Source organism: Heterodontus francisci, chromosome 10 (genome assembly GCF_036365525.1).
Source record: "Heterodontus francisci isolate sHetFra1 chromosome 10, sHetFra1.hap1, whole genome shotgun sequence".
Classification (NCBI taxonomy): Eukaryota; Metazoa; Chordata; class Chondrichthyes; order Heterodontiformes; family Heterodontidae; genus Heterodontus; species Heterodontus francisci.
In genome coordinates, this window is record NC_090380.1 from 48,817,301 (window position 1) to 48,841,439 (window position 24,139).

At 42.1% G+C, this 24,139-nt stretch overlaps 1 protein-coding gene across 1 annotated transcript in view; it reads right to left on the minus strand.

The window, feature by feature from the left end:
- Window positions 1-9,958: 9,958 nt before the first annotated feature.
- LOC137374118 (centrosomal protein of 63 kDa-like) overlaps window positions 9,959-24,139 on the minus strand; it is a 116,472-nt gene continuing 102,291 nt past the window's right edge. The window contains exons 9-11 of the mRNA XM_068039882.1: window positions 23,338-23,506; window positions 14,255-14,491; window positions 9,959-10,024 (exon numbers count right to left, since the gene is read on the minus strand). Of these exons, the coding sequence (XP_067895983.1) occupies window positions 9,967-10,024; window positions 14,255-14,491; window positions 23,338-23,506 (464 nt within the window). The 3' untranslated portion in view covers window positions 9,959-9,966. The remainder of the gene's footprint in view (window positions 10,025-14,254; window positions 14,492-23,337; window positions 23,507-24,139) is intronic.

Here is a 24,139-nt window from a genome sequence, read left to right on the forward strand (position 1 = left end):
GGCAGCACAGGAATAGGAGAGAAGCAAGTGGCTCGTGTCAGAATACTGCAAGTAAAGACTTATGAATTTCAGTAGTTAATGGATCTATCACAAAGCATCTAACAATAAACTTCAATCAAGAATAAGGCAGACTATGAAATAAAAACAAAATGCTGGAAATACTCAGCTGGTCAGGCAGCATCCGTGGAGAGAGAAGCAGAGTTAAGGTTTCAAGTCGATGACCTTTCATCAGAACTGGAAAAATTTAGAGCTGTAAAAGGTTTAAAGGAAGTACAGAGGCAGGGAGAGGTAGGAAGAGAGAAAAGAACAAAAGGAAAGGTCTGTGATAGGGTGGAAGACAGGAGAGATTAAGTGACTAAAGGGATGATGGTGAAAGGCAAAATGGGGTGGTAATGCGACAAGAAACAAAAGATGTGACCAGAGGAAGTGTTAATGGGAAAATGCAGAATCATTACCAACAGCTCCCATCCAAAAACAAACAAAAAATGATGGGAGCAGAGGCAAGGATCTGAAATTGTTGAACTGTGTTGAGTCCAGAAGGCTGCAAAGTGCCTAATCGAAAGATGAGGTTCTGTTCTTTGAGCTTACGTTGACCTTTGTGGGAAGTGTAGGAGGCTGAGGACAGAAATGTCAGTGTGGGAGTGGAACAGAGAATTAAAATGACAGGCAACTGGAAGCTCAGGGTCACCCTGGTGAACTGAATGAAGGTGTTCTGCAAATTTGTCATTCAATCCGTGTTTAGCCTCCCCATTGGAGAGAAGACTGCATTATGAGCAGCACAAACAATATACTAAATTGAAAGAAGTACAAGTAAATCACTGTTTCATTTGGAAAGTGTGTTTGGGGCCTTGGAGAATGAGAAAGGAGGAGGTAAAAGGGCAAATGTTGCATTTCCTGCACTTGCATGGGAAGGTGCCGTGCAAAGGGGAGGGAGTGTTGGCATGATAGAGGAGTGGACCAAGGTGTCGCGGAGGAATGGTCCCTATGGAATGCTGAAAGGGGAGTGAGGGAAGGATATGTTTGATGGTGGCATCATGCTGGAGGTGGCAGAAATGGTGGAGAATGATTGGCTGAATGTGAAGGCTGGTGGGATGGAAAGTGAAGATAAGGGGAACCCTATCATGGTTCTGGGAAGGAGGGAAAGGTGTGAGACCAGAAGTGCGGGAAATGGAATGGACATGGTCGAGGGCCTTGTCAACCATGATGGGGGGTGGAGGGAATCCTAGGTTGAGACAAAGGGAAGACTTATCAAAAGCTAGTATGGAAGATTGCATTATCGGAGCAGCTGCGATGGAGAAACCTGGGAGAATGGGATAGACTTCTTACAGGAAGCAGGATGTGAAGAAGTTTGTCAAGGTATCTGTGGGAGTCCATGGGTTTGCAGTGGATATTGCCGGATAGCCTATCCCCAGAAATGGAGAAAGAAAAGTCGAGGAAGGAAAGGGAAGAGTAGAAGATGACCATGTGAAGGCAGCATCCTCAGTATTTTGCTTTTTTCAGACCATCGTAAAGGTAAGTAGTCTAGATTTATGAACCACAGTCTTTTTAAACCTTATGTTGATGCTGTGCGCTATTCGTGTTGCTTTGGGAATGGGAATCTGCCGACGTGTCTTCATTTTGGATGTGACACTTCAGTGTCAGTTCTTGATTGCTGCTTTTGGAAATTGCTTAATTTTTGAGGAAAAGTGTGGATCCAGTACAAACCGCAGCCAACCTGTTGCCCTCAGTGTAGCTCTTTTCTTTCCTCATATAGCACTGTTCACACCAGGGCTAGAAAACAGAATTTTTTTGCACTGCCCAACTGTTTAACTCATCTGACTTGCATTTTATCATCTTGCCAAAAACTGCATCTACGCTAGGTGGTGCTGTTGAATTCTCCTAAAAGTATAGCATGAATTATACAGCCTTGTGAACCCAAATCAATTCTACAAATACTGACATTCCCAAGACCGGCATTCTGGTCTGATTCCATTTAAATAATTTATAACCCATATTGTATAATATGATACGCCTACATCCCCTTTCTCACTTGTTTTGCCTCATACAGTTTTAAAAATAAACTGGTGATGAGCATGTATGGAATTATTGCATTAATTTCGTATCGCATTAGAGTAACACAAATTGGTTGCATGCACTGTCAGAAATTTGAGTTTAAATACCATATGGAAACGTGTAAGTGATTAAGATGTTTGTCGGACTATTATTTCTGTTTTACTTGTGCTTTTCAATTGAACTCAACTGTAACCCACAGTTTGAGATATTTTTCAGTCACTAAAAATTACTAATCTAAATTGAGTGATACTTTATAGCTAGAGATTTTTAAAAATTGTACTGTGAATTATTTCATGTTTTGCACTTGTATTTTAAAAGAAGTAATGGGAGCACCATATTCAACTATATTCCTAACTAACTTGGATACAGCAGCGGGCAGTCAAGGGAGTTGTTTGGCCTGATTACCTGCCTCTCTTCCGCAGCTACGTCAACATCCAGGTGTCCCTGGAGAGGGAGCATGCCATGTCTGCTGGTGCACGAGAGGCCTTCCCTGACTGTCGGGTACTGGGGAGACTGGAGTGCATCATCACCGGGAATATCATCTCCATTTGAGTGGTAAAAGTTGTTTTTTTTTTAACAGTCCATCAGTTGTGCCCCTTTCAAAAGGGGCACTTAGTTCCTCTTAATTGACTAACCCGATGTCTGAATCAAAAAGAGGTAGAACTCTGCCCCACAGAGAAGAATTCCACCTCTCGCACATCAACATGGTGGACAATCAGTGAGAGAGCATTTTTGTTTGGGATCAGTTACAAATTGTTCCGTGGAGATGTTTTGCAATTTGAATTTTTGGGACTGGATTTTCTGGCGGGCATCAGGACCCGACATCGGGCCCGTATGGGGGTCCTGAGCCCATCCATGTCATCAGCACACCCACTGATGCAACCTTCCGGGATGCAGCTTCCTAATTGGCCACCTTCGTGCTCGCTGTCCTATTAAAGATGGTGAGTGGGCGCCTGAGGCTGCAGGCCCAAACAGAGGGCTCACAGCAATTGTCAGGTCAGCAGCCCCACTGGGAAAGGTGGGCACAGGCGAGCGCGAGGGCACCTCAACATGGGGGTGCCCTTGACTGCCTGCATGGAAGTAACCAATTAAAGACGCCCAAAGCCGGTAGAGTCATGGTTTGGAGATGAAACCCCTCTGCAGGACGATTAACGGATGGTGCTTTGGCCCTATTGTTGGAGTGTGGAGCCTCTGGCTCTTATGGTCCCAGGAAAGGTGGGCACTGCTGAGACACAAGGGCTCCTCTGGCCCCTTGGCCAACCACCTGGAGGCTGCCTCAATTAAGCTGACAGACTCCGCACATGGCAAGGGACTGCTACGACATCACTAAAATACTGGCGCTGGCACAAAATGGCCTCTAAATGGGGCCTTAATTGCACTAATTAGCTGCCAGCCACTGTGCAACGGGCATCCAACCTGGCTCCCAGTCCACCCCAGGGAAGTCCCTGAAGGCGCGAATGCATCTGGGAGCAGCTGCTCCCTATTTTGCCGGCCACCCCCCACCGTCTCCACAGGGCTGGAAAAATCCAGCCCTTGGTGACTTCAGTAATCGGTGCAAATGTAATTTATGACCAGATAAATAGGCCGGCAGTTATTTGGCACAATTCATTTCCCAGCACTAGTGCACCCGTTTTACACCTGTCAATTGAGTGCAAAGTCAAATTTCTGTCTCCATATTTCAGTGTGGTTGCTGTATGGTTAATGCTGGAATCTCTCTTATTTTTTAAATGAGATAACCAGTGCTTTGGTTATTATTTGAGAAATTTGGAATGTTTTGGGACAAGATCATATTATTTCATGAGGAGTGTGCAGAAACAGAGCAATTGAGTTGGGCTGCCAGTGGGATTGGTTATCTGGGCATCTTTTGCTGGAGTAATTTAACTTGAAGTGGTTTTTTTTTTAGTTAAGCAAATGGTTTCAAAATCTCAGATGAAGGCTGCAAGTGTAATTTTGAGATTGGAACTTTATTTTCTTCACATAATTTTCAGTTAAGTCGACATAAAATACTGGAAGCCAGTGAAGGATGCAAACCATCACACGAGCAATGAACGCAAAAGCAAAACACTGTTAGATGAAAATAATCAGCAGGTCAAGCAGTATCTGACGAAAGATTATCACCCTGAAACGATGACTGTTTTTCTCTCTCTGCTACCTGACCTGCTGAGTATTTCCAGCAATTTTTATTTTTGTTACACTAGCTCTGAACCCAGGGTCTTTTGTTGTTAGAGCAGTGAAAAGGTAAAGTGCCATAGTGGAATTCAGTACAGAGGATTCTTGGGAGGGTTGGCCTGAGATTATAAATGTCTTATTTTCCTATCTGAAATCTGTTAAAGCATTTGGTGATTTTGTTTTCTCCTTCTCTAGAATGGATGTCCATCTTTGGTTACTGAGTGCGAATTGCAACATTCTAGCATCCGTTATGTCTAATTTCATGCTCCTGAGTTCTCAATGAGGGGCTGTATTCACAAGAAGGGCAGGTTGGAGGTAAGGCTACAATATTACAGCTGCTGGGAGTGCTGAAGTAATTTTTTTAATTTGAAATGTTATATCTTGTTAAGGAGTTAGTGGTGCCCACTGGGGGTAAATCACCCTGAGCTACAATAAGACTAAAAGAAATACCATGGTAATTATTAATTGGAAGAAAAATTAATTGCACTGATGTTCTTTCCATTCCTCGGCTAAATTTCTGCTCTCAATTTGTCAAGTCTCAGTTCCCTTACCAATATTGGAGAAAGAGCAATGTGATGGAAGTTGAGGTGACCTTTGATTTCTGTAACTGCCATGAAATGAAACTGTTCTCAATAGTAGAAATACAAACGACCCAATTCACATCACTAGTGCATCATTGTCGCAAAGCTTTATCCTCCACTCCTGAGGCAGTGACATATACTGGGGTTTAGGTGCTGCCAGTCCTTCAGTATCTTGACCAAGTCACTCTTTGTATTCTCTATAAGAATTGGCTGGCTGTTTAACTGTAGGGGGTGCAACAAGAGCAGGAAAGCTGCTTGGTTTTCTACTCTGGTGAAACTGAACTTAACGGAAGCATTTTTAACCCTGCCTACCTGACAGAAAGCAGGTGGGAAGTTCAGATCACCCAAGAGACTTAGCTGCTTGAGACCCTGCTTTCTTTCCACAGCTTCCAATTTTTAACCTGCTGTTTGAAGCAGGTGGGAAAAACACCTAATAATGTCATTAAGCTCCATCTGTTATATTAGCCAGAAGCCTGCATGGGAAAGCCAACCAAAGGGAAGTCGGGGCCATAACAGACCAAAAAAGGTAAGTGGTTTTATTTTATTTGACTTTCTGTCAGGCAAACCCCCCACCTACCAAGACTGAGGCACACATTATTTCGCCACATGAGGATTAAAACTTAAAATTGCAAGCCCTGACTGGAAAGATATTTGCATAGTACTAGCAGTGTTGGAACAATGGGGACCCAGTCATTGCTTCCCCAATACACAGAAGAAGTGGTCAGACCAGTTTTAGTCACATGATTAACTGGCTGTTGCAGAGAATTTGAACTTCCAACAAAGGATTTTGAAAGGAGACAAAGCCATGTGCTCATGGAGTAAAGATCTCTCCTGGAACTGAAGCAAGAATGACCACCTCTCGTGTCTGCCTGTCGCATCTCCTTCCCACGGAACTGAATCTTGTGAAAACACATGAAACTCAGAGAAAAACTTCCTAAGTGAATAAGGTTTTAAGAAGACTACTAGGCCCCAACGAAAAGCAAGACCACCTACAAAAGGACTACAGTGAGCTCGAAACACTAACAAAATATTGCCTCAAACCCCTCTCTGCTATATTTTCCTCTTTTTTCTGTTCCTATCTGCATGTGTATATCACGTGTGCATGCTAGCATGGGTGCATCGTATATCTATAGGTGTGAACCGTATTAGAGTTTAAGTTTTAATAAAATTTCATCATTTTTAAACCTGAGAGAGCCTGTGTGAATTGGTTTCTTTGTCTTATAATTGGAAAGTTGTGAACAAGGATTCACAAATAGGGGAGCTCAAAACAGTGTTTAAAATTAAACCTGTTACACTAAGACTAGGTAAAGACAGCAAAGGCCCCGTAGATACATTTCTTACCTGGTCGTAACACTTTCCTTCTGCGACCAAGAGGAGCAGGGGTGACTTGATTGTGAAGCCCTCTTGAACCCCCTCCTGGTGATTTACCCAACTACCTGTGTCCGTTCCTTTGGTCCCTGGCGGTCCAACAGCCCACAAATTTCAAGCAGGAATCTGATGGAGCTGATGGCGATCAGGCCCGGGGATTAAAATTTCCCAGGCCTCATGCTTCCAAGAGTCTCACTGTTTTCCACCTGCATGGCTGCTGCCCTAAGTTAAAATTGTGCTAATGTGCTTAATGGCAGGTCATATTTAATAAATATTGGGTGTGGCATATCGTTTTAAGAAAGCAAGTTAAATCTGAAATAGCATTGAATGCACCTCCTTTATTGACTTAGACAAAACACTTGGCCTCACAATTACCTAATAATCATTTACACACAGTTCATACATAGGATTAATTTTAACAAATTAAATTAAATAAAAACAATGTGACAAACACAGCAACGTATTTACAATAACTATGGAAAAACGTCACCCAAAATGTAATGGTTTGCAAACAAAGTGCCTAAATTATTTCAATAATAAAATCTGCTGTTAAACTGAATAAACCCCATGGTATCGATCACCGTGGGAATTATTTCAGCTTCACACTCTGCTTGGAAATGCTGTTAATTTAATTATTTAGAGTCATGGTCATAACCAACATTACATTCCTTCTACAAATCTGTAATGACAGAAACCACTCTTGGGATACGCTGTACGGGTTTTTTCTTGTAGTCTATGGTCCTGGATCTTTTCAATGGGGACTAGTTGAAAAGTGGGAGAATGTTGAGGTCAATAAGCTGTGCCGATGATCTAATCCATTCAAGCCCTGGAATTATGATTTATATCAAGAAAATCTGCTTTGATTTTACGTGGCCAGTTTATTCAGTATTTTTCTGTTTGCAGCAGCTGGCATTTGGTTCAAACAATGCAACCGATGCCTGATCGATTCTGAGAGGCACAATCATAGCACTCTTCCTTCAAGATTCTCTCAAAAATAATCTGTAATTGATTGCCAGGAAATTCTATAGTCATTTGTTGTTGTTCATTCTGAATAACTTATCAAGAACAACACAAACAAAATCATTATCTGCAAAAGCAAGGAAAATTTGACTTACTACTACAGTTTACTGGTAAATTATTTAGCAGGTAGCAGAAAATGCACAGCAGTAACTAGCATCTTAAAGAATTGTCAGCATAATCTAATAATGAATCTGTTGTACATTTTGCTTATGAAAAAACGGCACAGTAAATTTCCCTACGTCTTCAGTTGTGATGGTATATGTATAGATATGGGGATGTGTAGGTTCTGAAAGTTCATCTTGTGGTAGAAGTGTGCAACTGCAGACATAACGCAATGGAATGGATGTCCAAATATGGAGTGTAACACACACGCACATAGCAAATTTAATATATTAGAGATGAATATTGTTGACAATGCTGGTATGTATTAAAACTGTGATTTTTAAAAGTTTAAGATGGAGTCTGGGAATTCGGGTGACATCTACTCTGCTTTTAAGGACATGACAGAAATCTTGGTTACTGGGACAACAGAGAACACAGATCAAAGACTTTCTTTGAAAACCCGAGACTGTAGGGATAACAACTGAAAAATAATAGGTTTCACCCTCCCAGACTTTCAAATCGTAAACAAGTAAACAGTGATTCTGAGGATGCAAATGTTCCAGGCAGCTATTAACACCTGGGAACAGTGGAAGACCCAGGTGGCTCTGCAGAAACCAGACTTCTGGACTTTGCATATTGGAAAAGGACAATAAATTATTGATGATTGATTCCATATAAATTTAACATTTCCTGGAGGTAGAAAGGCTGTACAGAAGACCAGTGGTGGCAGCCTCGGAGCAGGTCGAGAGAGAGGAAACACATGCTCTCGGAAGTCTGATCCAGCAAAAGGCTCTGAAGACTTGAACCTGTTTTGAAAGTTGAAGTTTGTGGAGAAGTGAAAGCCCAACAGGGTCACCAGGAATCGCCTTATTCAGGTCAAAAGTACTCGTAAAAGTGAGTGAAAACGACATTTGTTTTGAAAAGGTTTGGGAGACCCAACCCAATGCAACTGGGATGAATTTGGAACTTTTAACCACAAAGGTTTTGCCATCGAAGAGGATTGTGTAACGTCTCAGTGTGGTGTGAGGTTTTTCAAGTATTTTTAATGAAGAAAAGACCTTTCTTTGTAATTGGGCTAACAGCTACCTAGAAAGTGCTAGTTAGTTAATAGGGATTTCCTTTAGCTTAGTTATAATAAAAGTGTGAAAACATGAAATCCTGTCATGTAATTCTTTAAATTGGTCTGGGGGTTCATATCTTTATTAACATTAGCAGTCTCCCTGAGGTCACAACACCATAAGGACCTGGTCATTGAATTGTTCACAAGTATACAGTAAATTCTGGAACTGAAGAGAGTATCTGGTGCCTGCTGGAGGCAGGTTATAAGGAGCATTGCCTTGGAAGATCCAATGTGCCCACCCCTTGGCTGAGTGCATCAGACCTGGCAGATAAAAAAAATGACTACGTTTTAAAGAAAAGGGGGAAAATATGCCCGAATACTTTTTTTAAAAATGTAGTTAAAAACACATTTTATTTGAAGATTAATTAGGCATGAACTGCATTACATGACATTCCATTTGACCAGCCTATGGGTGTTCTTGTTAGAAGAATTTGTATAATGAAAAATGAGAAAATCTTATTCGTTAACCATTGACAAATATTGTAGAGTAAATTTTACATCACATAACTGTTGCAAACGATTTTTGATTTTATCCGAGGGTAGTTATTCCTCACATTCATATATTGAGCATCAAGTACAAACATACAAAGTTTTCAAGCAATTAACCACTGCATAGGACAATACTTTAGGAAGGGGAAGTAGTGGGGACTTTTTTAGGATGGGGGTAGAGTTAAGGGAAGTAAGAGCGAGTTGTGGTTTTGAATGGGCGAGGGACAATGGAGGGAGTGGTGTTTAGGGGGACAGAGAATAGAAAATGCCAGCATTAACTAATGACTAATGGGGAGAGAGTGTGGCAGGGTGAAGTGCTAGCTTGAATTAAGAAATTGGAGGAGTAGGTGAGCATCAGCTTGAATAGAGGTTGGGGGTGAATAATGCCAAGTTGTATTAACAGAGGAGAAAAGAGGGAAGAGTGTCAAATTGAATTTTGTGTCTGAGGGGTGTCTTTGAGAAAAAGTGGGGAGTTGACTGGAGCATATTGCTTAAAATGAACCAGTAAGCATAATTCTAATATAAATATTGAACATTTTCCAGGAGAGCATGCTCCTGGATCTCCTTAGAAATACACCACAAAATTTGCTGGTTTACATGTAGTTATGGGTTTATACCTCTAATACAAGAAGGAATGTTGAATATAACTACAATTTAATTTACAAAGCCTGTATAACTACTTATTTTTGCAAATGATCGGTTTGTAATCAGAGCCATTCTTGAGTTGTTAGCTTCTTGGGGCCTGTTAGCTTTCTCGCTAGATTTTTAGTTTGACATGTAGAACTTTACATAAAAACAATTCAGTGTCCAATTTTAATCACATCCAATCCTTCCACAAATTGTTTTACTTGGTCACCAGATATTCTTGCAAGATAAAGTCTATATTCAAGTGAATGGTTTCACCGATTCCAGTCACTTTTTTAACATCTTCTATAAGCAAAATGCTAAAATGAGGTGCACAAGTCACTTTGTTTCTAAGAGAGGATGCTGCTCATGATTGAAGGAATTCTATATCGGGTGAGGGGCTCTGTTATGTCTCACATCAGAAGTAATTATCCTACCTTTCTACTCCCAGGCCATAATAACTTTACTGAAGTTTACAAATACACCTTTGTTCAATTTACTGTGAAGAAAGCAGAAAATTACACTTTAATTATTGGAATGAATATGCACTAACATTTACATTTCATTGGAAGAGTTAACCACTGCCACCAAAGTTGCTACCAAGATTTTCACCTGAATTTCTTCACAGGTAAGAATACTGTATATATTTGCATGTGTTTTTACATAGCCACACACTGTCTTCACAGCAGCTATTGTGATTTTACATATTGGGCCACTAGCATCAGTGAAATTATACATGTTCCGTGAAAGACTTTGGATCAAGTCATGCAGTTTCTGTTCAAGGTTACACTTGTGCTTTGTGTCTTCTCCCACTAATCTATTGCCAACTTTGATAGCAGAGAGCCTGTATTACTATTGTGGATCTGACTTGGGGCACTCAATAACCGGACAAGGCTGCAGGGCAACTGCTATACTCTCCACCTGCAGCACAATGAGAGGACTGGTTCAAAACACTGCTTTAATTATTTTTCACCCTTCATAAATCTAACTATTTGTAATATATGGATGTTGGAGAAACCATCATCAAAAAGGTATTTTATGGCCCATGTTCTGGTCATGTCATTGCCTCCGGACCTTTTTAAGCCAAGATCCTGCAGGCGACTGCCGCTGTCACAGGGCTTACCATCCTGCAAACCTATCCTCATAACTGATTTCCGCCACCTCCAGTGTGATGCCACCACCAAACACATCTTCCCTTCTCCTCCCCTGTCAGCATTTTGAAGGGATCATTCCCTCTGCGACACCCTGGTCCACTCCTCCATCGCCCCCGACACCTTGTCCCCTTCCCACGGCACCTTCCCATGCAATCGCAGGAGATGTAATATCTGCCCTTTTACCTCCTCTCTCCTTACTATCAAAGGCCTCAAACAATCCTTTCAGGTGAAGCAGCGATTTACATGTACTTAATTTAGTATACTGTATTCGCAGCTCACAATGCGGCCTCCTCTACAATGGGGAGACCAAACGCAGATTGGGTGACTGCTTTGCAGAACACATCCACTGAATCCGAAAGCATAACCCCGAGCTTCTGGATGCTTGCCATTTCAACACCTTCTCCTCCACCACCCCCCGGATCTCATGCCGACCTTTCTATCTTTGGCCCGCTCCAGTGTTCCAATGAACATCAAAGCAAGCTCAAGGAGCAGCACCTGATCTTTCGATTAGGCACTCTATGACCTTGCAGACTGAACATTGAGTTCAATAACTTCAGAGCATGACTGGCCTTTTAAAAAATATTTTATTTTTTAACCATGTACCTACTTTTCTTGTCAGAACTGCTCATTATTCTGCTATTAACATTCTGTCTGGACTACTGCTTTATCTTTCAACACAAGCATTAACACACACTTTGCCTTTGTCCCAGGACAGTTTTGTTATTTAATCTCTCCTGCCCAATCAAACACCTTCCCCTTTGTTCTCTCCCCCACCCCACCTCCCCTTTACTTGCTTAAAACCTAATTCTTTTCTAACCTTTGCCAGTTAGGGCGGCACAGTGGCGCAGTGGTTAGCACCGCAGCCTCACAGCTCCAGCAACCCGGGTTCAATTCTGCCTGTGTGGAGTTTGCAAGTTCTCCCTGTGTCTGCATGGGTTTCCTCCGGGTGCTCCGGTTTCCTCCGGTTGCAGGTTGGTAAGTAAATTGGCCATTATAAATTGCCCCTAGTATAGGTAGGTGGTAGGGAAAGTTGGGGATGTGGTAGAAATATGGGATTAGTGTAGGATTAGAATAAATGGGTGGTTGATGGTCGGCACAGACTCGGTGGGCCGAAGGGCCTGTTTCAGTGCTGTATCTCTAAACTAAACTAAACTTCTGACGAAAGGTCGCAGACCTGAAATGTTAACTTTGCTTCTCTCTCCACAAATGTTGCCAGACCTGATGAGTATTTCCAGCACTTTTTGTTTTTATTTCATATTTCCAGCATCTGCAGTATTTTGCTTTTGTTTTTATCCTCCTAACTGATTGGCCAGGTGAACCTGTTCTCTTTTAGCAGAGCCAGTTCACCCTTCACTTCTGGTACAACCAGACACCCAGCTGAGCAACATTTGCAAAGGCTCTACATAGAACTGGGGAAACATTATGAGGTATGGTCTGCATTCTATGCATTTGCAATACCCCTGTTCCAAAGACTATCTAATGACTCATTAATTGAGGTGACTCAATTCTTGTGACCACCATCAGCCCCTCATACTTGCTGGTAATGAAATGATGTATGAATTTCATTATATTTATCAGCAATGAACATATAATGCAATCTGGGATGTATCAGAACCCAACATGTAAGCCTGACTGCATTCTCAGAGTCACAGAATTATTACAGTGCAGGAGGAGGCCATTCGGCCCGACGTGTCCGCACTGGCTCTCTGAAAGAGCAATTCTCTCAGTCCCATTCCCCTGCCTTCTCCCCATAACCCTGCACATTCTTCCTTTTCATATAACTAATTCCCTTTTGAATGCTTCAATTGAACATGCCTCCACCACTTTCTCAGGCAGTGCATTCCAGACCTTAACCACTCGCTGCGTGAAAAAGTTTGTCCTCATGTCACTTTTGTTTCTCTTACCAAATACTTCAAATCTGTGCCCTCTTGTTCTCGATCCTTTCACGAGTGGGAACAGTTTCTCTCTATCTACTCTGTCCAGATCCCTCATGATTTTAAATACCTCTATCAAATCACCTCCCAGCCTTCTCTTCTCCAAGGGAAACAGTCCTAACTTCTTCGATCTATCTTCATAACTGAAATTCCTCATCCCGAGAACCATTCTCGTAAATCTCTTCTGTACTCTCTCCAGTGCCCTCGCATCTTTCCTCAAATGCGGTGTCCAGAATTGGACGCAATACTCCAGCTAAAGCCGAACTATTGTCTTAAACAAGTTCAACATAACTTCCTTGCTCTTGTACTCTATGCCTCTATTATAAAGCCCAGGATACTGTCTGCTTTATTAACTGCTTGGTCAACCTGTCCTGCCACCTTTCATGCCTATTAAGAAAAAACTTCAAAAAAATTATTTGTACAAGATCAAAGCAATATAAAACTAATATCAAATCAAATGAACAAACTGTTGCTAACTGTTCTGGAAGATATGTAATGACAGTGAAGACATTCTGTCTGTATGGGCTTTATATATCATATCTGTTTCAAAGACTGAGATTAAGATGATCCATCAAGTTCGTGAAAATATAGGGCTCTTACTTCTACAAATATATACTTGTGTTCTGGATGCAACTTGTGATATACATCCAAGTTCTAAGTTTGGTTTACATTATTATGACTTATCCATATTATCGCCAGATTACATTTTGTATTTTTCATCAGTCATATTTGTATTTGAGTTACTTGTGGAATGTGTCACTCTCAATCAGTTTTAAAGAATTTAATAAGGGTCACTATGGAGTTATGAAAGCTAATTGTTCTGATTGCATGCTGTACTTCACTGCTAGAACAGTCCCTCCAGTAAATACCAGTAATCTCAAAGACAATTCTATTAGTCATTCAGAATTGTCATGAGTGGATCATGTAGAAATATGCAAAGTATTATGAATCCCTGTGAGCAATTCATAATTAATTTGTGCATATTAAAGAAAGACGTGCATTTATGTAGCACTTTTCATGACCACCAGATGTCTCAAAGGGTTTACAGCCAATGACATACAGTCACTGTTGTAATGTAGGAAATGCAACAGCCAATTTGCGCACAGCAAACTCCCACAAGCAGCAATGTGATATTGACCAGATAATCTGTTTCTGTGTTGTTGATTGAGGGATAAATATTGGTCAGGGCACTGGGGATAACTCCCCTACTCTCCATCAAAATAGTCCCATGGGATTTTTACATCCTACCCAAGCAGGCAGTTTAACATCTCCTGAGCGAGCAGCATTTCCAACAGTGCAGCATCCATCACTGACTGCGTTAATTTTTGTCCTCAAGCGGACTTGAACCTGGAACCTTTTGACTCGGAGGAAAGAGGGCTACCAACTGAGCCATAGCTGACACTAGTATTGTAGTACACTAGTATTGCGATTGTGTATTCAACAAAATTGCTTCTACAATCATTATTGTGGCCAAGCAAAAAATTTATTTACACAACTTCACAGAAGCTCGCCAAAATTGTGATTCATATTGTGTGGGTGGTGAATATTTTTCTAATGCCTTATTTGAGAAAAGTAGAAATTTTAGTGAAACATGCATGCTTTAAATATATTTTGCTTCAAAAATTGGACTGCTGAACTTACCAAATGAAATAACGAGCTCCTTCGAATGTTCCATTATGTCGTCCTATTTCATCGCCTTCCAGTTCTATGCCCAGGTATGCTTCCTGTCGACCCGGTAGGTGACCCAGGTATTTAATCACTCCTTTGCTGATTTTTCCTGCAGGCCGGGAGAATTTAACGAGATGCCCAATTTTCAGATCCGCAATGCCCCTGGGAGCAAATGGACGTCGGGGCAACACTGCCTTATTAACAATGGACCTGTTTAAAAGGAAAAAAATCTTTTACCACTGATTGCAGCTTAAAACTGCTCCAGTAGTGCTCCAACCACTTCAAAGTTACTCAAATTTCAGGGGGACTTGGTTGCAGATTGGGTTGTCATAGAGTTATACAGCACAGAAACAGGTCCTTCGGCCCATCATGTCTGTGCCAGCCATCAAGCACCTAACTATTCTAATTCCATTTTCCAGCACTTGACCTGTAGTCTTGTATGCTATGGCTTTTCAAGTGCTCATCTAAATACTTCTTAAATGTTGTGAGGGTTCCTGCCTCTACCACCTCTTCAGGCAGTGCGTTCCAGATTCCAACCACCCTCTAAATCTCCTGCCCCTTACCTTAAATCTATGCCCCCTGGTTATTGACCCCTGTGCTAAGGGAAAAAGTTTCTTCCTATCTAAGCTATCAATGCCCCTCATAATTTTGTGTACCTCAATCGTGTCCCCCCCTCAGCCTTCTCTACTCTAAGGAAAACAACCCTAGGCTTTTCAGTCTCTCTTCATTGCTGAAATGCTCCAGCCCAGGCAACATCCAGGTAAATCTCCTCTGCACCCTCTCCATGGCAATCACGTCCTTCCTATAGTGTGGTGCCCAGAACTGTGCACAGTACTCCAGCTGTGGCCTAACTAACACTTTATACAGCTCCATCATAACCTCCCTGCTCTTATATTCTGTGCCTTGGCTGATAAAGGCTATTTTCCCATATCCCTTCCTAACCACCTTATCTAACTGTGCTGCTGCCTTCCATGATCATTGGGCAAGTACACCAAGGTCCCTCTGACCCTCTGTACTTTCTAGGGTCCTATCATCCATTGTATATTCCCTTGCCTTGTTAGTCCTCCCAAAATGCATCACCTCACACTTCTCAGGATTAAATTCCATTTGCCACTGCTCCGCCCATCCTACCAACCCATCTATATTGTCCTGTAATCTAAGGCTTTCGTCCTCACTATTTACGACGCCACCAATTTTCGTGTCATCTGTGAAATTACTACTTATACCTCCTATATTCACGTCTAAATCATTAATGTACATTACAAACAGTAAGGGTCCCAGCACCGATCCCTGTGGTAGACCACTGGTCACAGGCGTCCACTCGCAAAAACAACCCTCGACCTTCACCCTCTGCCTCCTGCCGCTAAGCCAATTTTGGATCCAATTTGCCAAATTGCCCTGGATCCCATGGGCTCTAACCTTCTTAACCAATCTCCCGTGCGGGACCTTATCAAAAGCCTGACAGAAGTCCATGTAGACTACATCAACTGTTTTTACCCTCATCTACACATCTAGTCACCACCTCAAAAAAATTCAATCAAGTTAGTTAGACACGATCTCCCCCTGACAAAGCCATGCTGACTATCCCTGATTAATCCCTGCCTCTCCAAGTGGAGATTAATCCTGTCCCTCAGAATTTTTTCCAGTAGTTTCCCTACCACTGATGTTAGACTCACCGGCCTGTAATTACCTGGTTTATCCCTGCTATCCTTCTTGAATAATGGTACCACATTTGCTGTCCTCCAATCCTCTGGTACCTCTCCTGTGGCCAGAGAGGATTTGAAAATTTGTGTCAGAGCCCCTGCTATCTCCTCCCTTGCCTCAACACAGCCTGGGATACATCTCATCTGGGCCTGGGGATTTATCCACTTTTAAGCCCGCTGAAACAGCTAATACTTCCTCCCTTTCAATGCTAATATATTCAAGTATATCACAATCCCCCTCCCTGATCTCTATACCTACATCGTCCTCCATAGTGAACACAGATGAAAAGTAATCATTTAAAACCTCACCAGTGTCCTCGAGCTCCACGCGCACATTGCCACTTTGGTCCCCAATGGACCCTACTCTTTGCCTGGTTATCCTCTTGCCCTTAATATACTTATAAAATGCCTTAGGATTTTCCTTTATCTTGCCCGCCAGTGTTTTTTCATGTCCCCTCTTTGCTCTCCTAATTACTTTCTTAAGTACCCCCTTACACTTTCTATACTCCTAGTGCCTCTGCTGTTTTCAGCACTCAGAATCTGCCATAAGCCTTTTTTTTTTACCTGATCCAATCCTGTATATCCCTTGACATCCAGGGTTCCCTGAACTTGTTGGTCCTACCCTTCACCTTCACGGGTACGTGCTGGCTCTGAACTCTCACTGTTTCCTCTTTGACTCCCACTGGTCTGATGTAGACTTTCCTACAAGTAGCTGCTCCCAGTCCACTTTGGCCAGATCCTGTTTTACCATGTTGAAATCGGCCTTCCGCCAATTCAGTACTTTTATTTCTGGTCCATCTCTGTCCTTTTCCATAACTACCTTAAATCTTACAGTTATGGTCACTATCCCCAAAATGCTTCCCCACTGACATTTCTACCACTTGTCCGGCTTCATTCCCTAGGATTAGGTCCAGAACTGCCCCTTCTCTTGTAGGACTTTCTACGTACTGGCTCAAAGAGCTCTCCTGTATGCTTTTTAAGAATTCCCCCCACCCCCTTTAAGCCTTATGCACCAAGACTATCCCAGTTGATATTGGGGAAGTTGAAATCCCCCACTATTATTACCCTATTATTTTTATACCTCTCTGAGATTTGTCTACATATCTGCTCCTCTATCTCTTCCTGACTATTTGGAGGCCTGTAGTACACCCCAGCCAAGAGATTGCCCACTTTTTGTTTTTAAGTTCTACCCATATGACCTCATTTGAGGAACCTTCTAAGATCTTATCCCTCCTTACTGCAGTAATTGATTCCTTGATCAACAGTGCAATGCCACCTCCTCTTTTACCCCCTTCCCTGTCTCGCCTGTGATTCTATACCCTGGAATATTGAGCTGCCAATCCTGCCCCTCCCTCAACCATGTCTCTGATAGCAATAATATCATATTCCCATGTGCTAATCATCGCCCTCAATTCATCTGCCTTACTAGTAAGACTCCTTGCGTTAAAATAGATGCAATCCAGCCTTGCATTTTTCACTTGTGCCTTAATAGGTCTATATTTGCTCTGCCTTCCAGACTGACTCAGTTTCTCTTTTATGTTTGACTGTACATCATCCCCTATTGTACCTCCACTCTATATCCCATCCCCCTGCCAAATTAGTTTAAAGCACACGCACCCCCCCACCCCCCCCCCCCCCCCCCGCCCCCAACAGCACTAGCAAACCTCCCAGCAAGGATGTTGGTTCCATTCCGGTTCATGTGCAACCCGTCCAACTTGTACAGGTCCCACTTTTACCAGAAACAGATCCAGGAAGCTAAAGCCCTCCCTTCTGCACCATCTCCTCAGCCACGCATTCATCTGCTCTATCCTCCTATTCTTATACTCACTAACACTTGGCATCAGGAGTAATCCAGAGATTACAACCTTTATGGTCCTGCTTTTTAATCTGCTACTGAGCTGCCTAAATTCTTGTTGCAGGACCTCATCCCTCTTTCTACCTATGTTGTTGGTACCAATGTGTACCACGACCTCTGACTGTTCACCATCTGCCTTCAGAATGTCCTGCAGCCGCTCCGTGATATCCTTGACCCTAGCACCAGGGTGGCAACGCCCTTTCAACTTTAGGATCGTTGAGTAATAGGGGCCTTTGAAAGTCATTATTTAGGCTGTGTAGGTAGAATTTTACCCTAGATCTTAGCCATGTTGTACCTCCCTGGATATACCCAATACCAAATTTGGATAAAAAATATCCACCATTCCTTAGTTTTATCACATTTAAATATGCACCCCTACCCATACCCCAAAACCTAAAATCGGTATATGTAGATTTCTAGATTGCTGGTAGAACATTTTACAGTATTAGCAGTGATCATCTGTCTATGTTTTCATTGTTTCACACTTAATCCGTTGCCTGATCTTCCACAGAGATCAGCATTTTGGAATACTTCATTGTCACTTTAACATTGCATTTTTCTTAAATAACTATAGTTATGGTACATGATTTAATTTAGATTCTGTTGCATGTTAAGTGGTGGTCTGTGATCTTAGATGCTGAATACATTTTTAAATACAAGCAAAATGTTGCTTCTGTTTTATATGTTTGCTCACCCCATGTATGCTGACAGGTTTATGAACTGAGGTTATAAATATTATGCAATACTCCTATTTCTGTTTCTACACCCCATGATACCAGCTCAATTGCTCATTGGGAAGCATTAGTTGTCCATTACTGGTATTTGAAACTGTGCAGAGACCTATTTTACTGATAACTAATCCCCCACATAAGTAAAGATATGATTTCATGATCCAACTATATTGGTGATGGGCATATTCTCCTAAATACAATAATTGGACAATGCAGTAAAATTTTGGTTGACAAAATGTATCATGTTAGAGTACATACAAACATACAAATTAGAAATAGGCCATTCGGCCCCTCGAGCCTGCTCTGCCCTTCAATAAGATCATGGCTGATCTGTTTGTGTTTTGAATTCCACACTCCCATCTACCCCGGATAGCCTTTGATTCCCTTGCCTAATAAGAATCTATCTACCTCTGCCTTAAAAATATTCAATGGCCCTGCGTCCACCACCTTCTGAGGCAGAGAGTTCCAATGTCTCACAACCCTGAGAAAAAATTTCTCTTCATCTCTGTCCTAAAAGGGCAACCCCTCATTTTAAAACAGTGCCCCCTAGTTCTGGACTCACCCGCAAGACTCATCCTTTCCACATCCATCTTGTCAAGACTGTTTAGGATCTTCTATATTTCAAATCAAGTCTCCCCTCACTCTTCTAAACTCCAGTGAAAACAAACCTAGCCTGTCCAACCTTTCCTCATAAGACAACCCGCTCATTCCAGGTATCAATCTAGTAAACCTCCTCTGAGCCGCCTCCAACGCATTTACATCTCTCCTTAAATAAGGAGACCAAAACTGCACACAGTATTCGGGATGTGGTCTCACCAATTCCCTGTATAACTGAAGCATAACATCCTTACTTTTATTTTCAATTCCCTTTGTAATAAAGGATAGCATTCCAATAGCCACCTTTATTACCTGCATACTAACTTTTTGTGACTCCTGCACTAGAACACCTAGATCCCTCTGCACTTCGGAATTCTTGTTGTTCTCCGTTTAAGTAATACTGTGCATTTTTTATTCTTCCTGCCAAAGTGAACAACTTCACATTTTCCCACATTACACTCCATCTGCCAGATTTTTACCCACTCACTCCACCTATCTGTCGGTCTGCAACTTCCTTATGTCCTCTTCACAGCATACTTTCCTTACCTATCTTGTGTCATCTGCAAATTTAGCTACCATGCCATCCCCCCCCTCATCCAAGTCATTGATGTAAATTGTAAAAAGTTAAGGCCCCAGCACAGACCCCTGTGGGACTCCACTCGTCACATCCTGCCAATCAGAAAAGGACCCATTTATGCATACTCTGTTTTCTGTCAGCCAACCAATCTTCTATCCATGCTAATATGTTACCCCCTACACCAGGAGCTCCTACTTTGCGGAATAACCCTTTGTGTGGCACCATGGAAGAGTGGGTCTAAGACTAGAATTTTAATGTAGTTGCCGACATTGGAAGCATGTTTCAGTACACACAAAGAATAGGAAAAATAGTGTGGCTGTGTACATCGCAACAAGGATATGTCAACTGATGTTTAATATAAACTGCATTTTGGGCAAGTAGTCCTGCTTTATGTGCCAGTTTAAAACTGCTGTGAAGTCCCACTTATGACCACATTCTGATTTGCAGTCGCAACTGTATGGAGATCTATTGGTCAGCTTGGGACCTTTGAGCAGAATCTTGGGTCATTTTCAGTTTCATTGGGTGTTATGTGCTGAAGCAGGATGCCCGTGCATTATAGAATAGTACGGCGATAATCATGGGGGATTTTAATCTACATATAGACTGGAAAAATCAGATGGGCAAAGGTAGCCTAGATGAGTTCATAAATTGTCTTCAGGATAGTTTCTTAGAACAGCACATTCTGGAGCCAACCAGAGAGCAGGCTATACTAGATCTGGTATTGTGCAACGAAATAGGATTAATTAATGACCTCATAGTGAAGAATGACTAAAAGATTAATAAGGAGGGAAAAATTAGAGTATGAGAGAAAGCTAGCTCGAAGTATAAAAACAGGTAGTAAGAGGTTCTCTAGATTTTTTATTTTAAAAGAGTTCACAAAGGGAGTGTTGGTCCAAGAGAAAGTGAGTCTGGCGAATGAATAGAAAATAAGGAGATGGCAGATGAATTGAACAGGTATTTTGCATCGGTCTTCACTATAGAGGATAGTTGTAACATCCCCGAAATAGCTGTAAATCAGGAAATGAAAGGGAGGGAGGAACTCAAGAAAATTACAATCGCCGGGCAAGTGGTACTGTGCAACTTGTTGGAGCTGCAGGCTGACAAGTCCCCGGGTTCTGATGCACTTCATCCTAGGGTCTTAAAAGAAGTGGCTAATGAGATAGTTGATGCGTTGGTTTTAATTTTCCAAAATTCCCTAGATTCGGGGAAGGTTCCATTAGGTTGGAAAATAGTGAATATAACTCCTTTATTCAAAAAGGGAGGGAGACAGAAAGCAGGAAACTACAGGCCAATTAGCTTAACATCTGTCATAGGGCATATGTTAGCTATTATTTTGGGCGGCACAGTGGCGCAGTGGTTAGCACCGCAGCCTCACAGCTCCAGGGACCCGGGTTCGATTCCGGGTACTGCCTGTGCGGAGTTTGCAAGTTCTCCCTGTGTCTGCGTGGGTTTTCTCCGGGTGCTCCGGTTTCCTCCCACAAGCCAAAAGACTTGCAGGTTGGTAGGTAAATTGGCCATTATAAATTGTCACTAGTATAGGTAGGTGGTAGGGAAATACAGGGACAGGTGGGGATGTTTGGTAGGTATATGGGATTAGTGTAGGATTAGTATAAATGGGTGGTTGATGGTCGGCACAGACTCGGTGGGCCGAAGGGCCTGTTTCAGTGCTGTATCTCTAATCTAATCTAATCTATTAAAGGCGTTCTAGCAGGACACTTAGAAAAAATCAAGGTAATCAGGCAGAGTCAACATGGTATTGTGAAAGGGAAATCATATTTAACTAAATTATTGGAGATCTTTGAAGAAGTAACATGTTGTGGATAAGGGGGAACTGGTGGATGTACTGTATTTAGATTTCCAGAAGGCATTTGATGAGGTGCCACATCAAAGGTTATTGCGGAAAATAAAAGCTCATGGTGTCGGGAGTAACATATTAGCATGGATAGACGTTTGGCTAGCTAACAGGAAACAGTAGGCATAAATGGGTCATTTTCTGGTTGGCAAGATGAAACGAGTGGTGTGCCACAGGGATCAGTGCCGGGGCCTCAACCTTTTACAATTTATGTAAATGACTTGGATGAAGGGGCCGAAGGTATGGTTGCTAAATTTGCTGATGACACAAAAATAGGTAAAGTAATTTGTGAAGAGGACATAAGGAGGCTACAAAGGTATATAGAAAGGTTAAATGAGTGGGCAAAGATCTGACAAATGTAGTATGATGTGGGAAAATGTGAAATTGTCCATTTTGGCAGGAAGAATAAAAAAGAAGCATATTATCTAAATGGTGAGAGGATGCAGAGTGATTTTGGTGTCCTAGTGCATGAATTGCAAAAGGTTAGTATGCAGGTACAGCACGTAATTAGGAAAGCTAATAGAATGTTATTGTTTACCGTGAGGGGAATTGAATACAAAAGTAGGGAGGTTATGCTTCAGTTATACAGAGCATTGGTGAGACCACAACTGGAGTACTGTGTACAGTATTGGTCTCCTTAGTTAAGGCTTGGCCATGTGAGCCGCATGGAAGATGGCAGGATCCCCAAAGACACATTGTACAGCGAGCTCGCCACTGGTATCAGACCCACCGGCCGTCCATGTCTCCGTTATAAAGACGTCTGCAAACGCGACATGAAATCGTGTGACATTGATCACAAGTCGTGGGAGTCATTTGCCAGCATTCGCCAGAGCTGGCGGGCAGCCATAAAGACAGGGCTAAATTGTGGCGAGTCGAAGAGACTTAGTAGTTGGCAGGAAAAAAGACAGAGGCGCAAGGGGAGAGCCAACTGTGCAACAGCCCCAACAAACAAATTTCTCTGCAGCACCTGTGGAAGAGCCTGTCACTCCAGAATTGGCCTTTATAGCCACTCCAGGCGCTGCTTCACAAACCACTGACCACCTCCAGGCGCGTATCCATTGTCTCTCGAGATAAGGAGGCCCAAAAGAGAAGAAGTTAAGGAAGGATGTAAATGCATTGGAAGCAGTTCAGAGAAGGTTTACTAGACTAATACCTGGAATGGGCGGGTTGTCTTATGAGGAAAGGTTGGATAGGCTAGGCTTGTATCTGCTGGAGTTTAGAAAAGAGGCGACTTGATTGAAACATATAAGATCCTGAGGGGTCTTGACAGGGTGGATGTGGAAAGGATGCTTCCTCTTGTGGGAGAATCTAGAACTAGATTAAAAAATTAAGGATCACCCATTTAAGACAAAGATGAGGAGAAACTTCTCTTTGAGGGTCGTGAGTCTTTGGAACTCTCTTCCTCAAAAGGCAGTGGAAGCAGAGTCTGAATATTTTTAAGACAGAGGTAAATAAATTCTTGATAAGCAAGGAGGTGAAAGGTTATCGGGGGTAGGCAAGAATGTGGAGTTGAGGTTACAATCAAATCAGCCATGATCCTGTTGAATGGCAAAGCAGACTCAAGGGACCTAGTGGCCTTCTCTTAATTTGTATGTAGAATGCAGTTTCATCCTATTGAAATAAATAACATATGGCAAGTTCTATAAGGAGTAGACAATCTGCCACATTAAAACAAAATATGACAAAAACGATCCTTTTGAAACTCTGTGAATTCAATAGCCTAAGACTTTTGCTCACTAACCTCACTCTTTTCTTTCTGTTGAGGCAGCTACTCCAAAAACCAGATGAAGGTATGGATTTGCAGGGAGTTGAACTGGAGCACTGTTCATATGGGAACTGATGGCGACCATTAATCTGACTTATAGATGGCATGTCATCATCGCTCAGTCCATCTAGATCCAACAGACTACCTTGAAGGAAAAAAAAGTCGGTTAGATTTTTGCAAACTCTACCATGCTGTTGGTGATTTTCAAATGTGCTAAGCCAAGATCATGTGTAACATAACGTGATTCTTGACTGCAAATCAATCAGGCCAAAGGCTGTGAATGAAAGAATGCGACTACACTGCTGCATTTGTGGAACCTTGTTAACCCATTCTCATCAAAAGGGCCTATACTAATATTATAGTAAAATGTCATGTTGATGGTTATCAATTAGGTGAACTAACCACGTAAGCAGAGTGATGCAAGTTTCATCATTATGAATCTGTACTTTCAGTAAATCATATACAGTACAGTGTCATGCAGGCCCCCACCTGCCAAGAATGAGGCACATTAATTTCACCACATGGACATTAAATTTCAAATTGTTGCTGCTCCAATACGATACACAAAGCCAGCAATGGTTATACCGGTCGGTCACATGACTGCCCTGCTGGCCAACTTGGGGAGTTTTAAATTGTAGAGACAGTGTTTGAACTGGCAGAAAGCCTTTGCTCCTGAACTGAAGCAGACCTCCTCTCCTGTTCTGTCTGCTCCCATCTCTTTCTCACGGAACTCCAAAAACCGACTGAAGACACATGAACCCAAGAGAGAAAAGTCTCC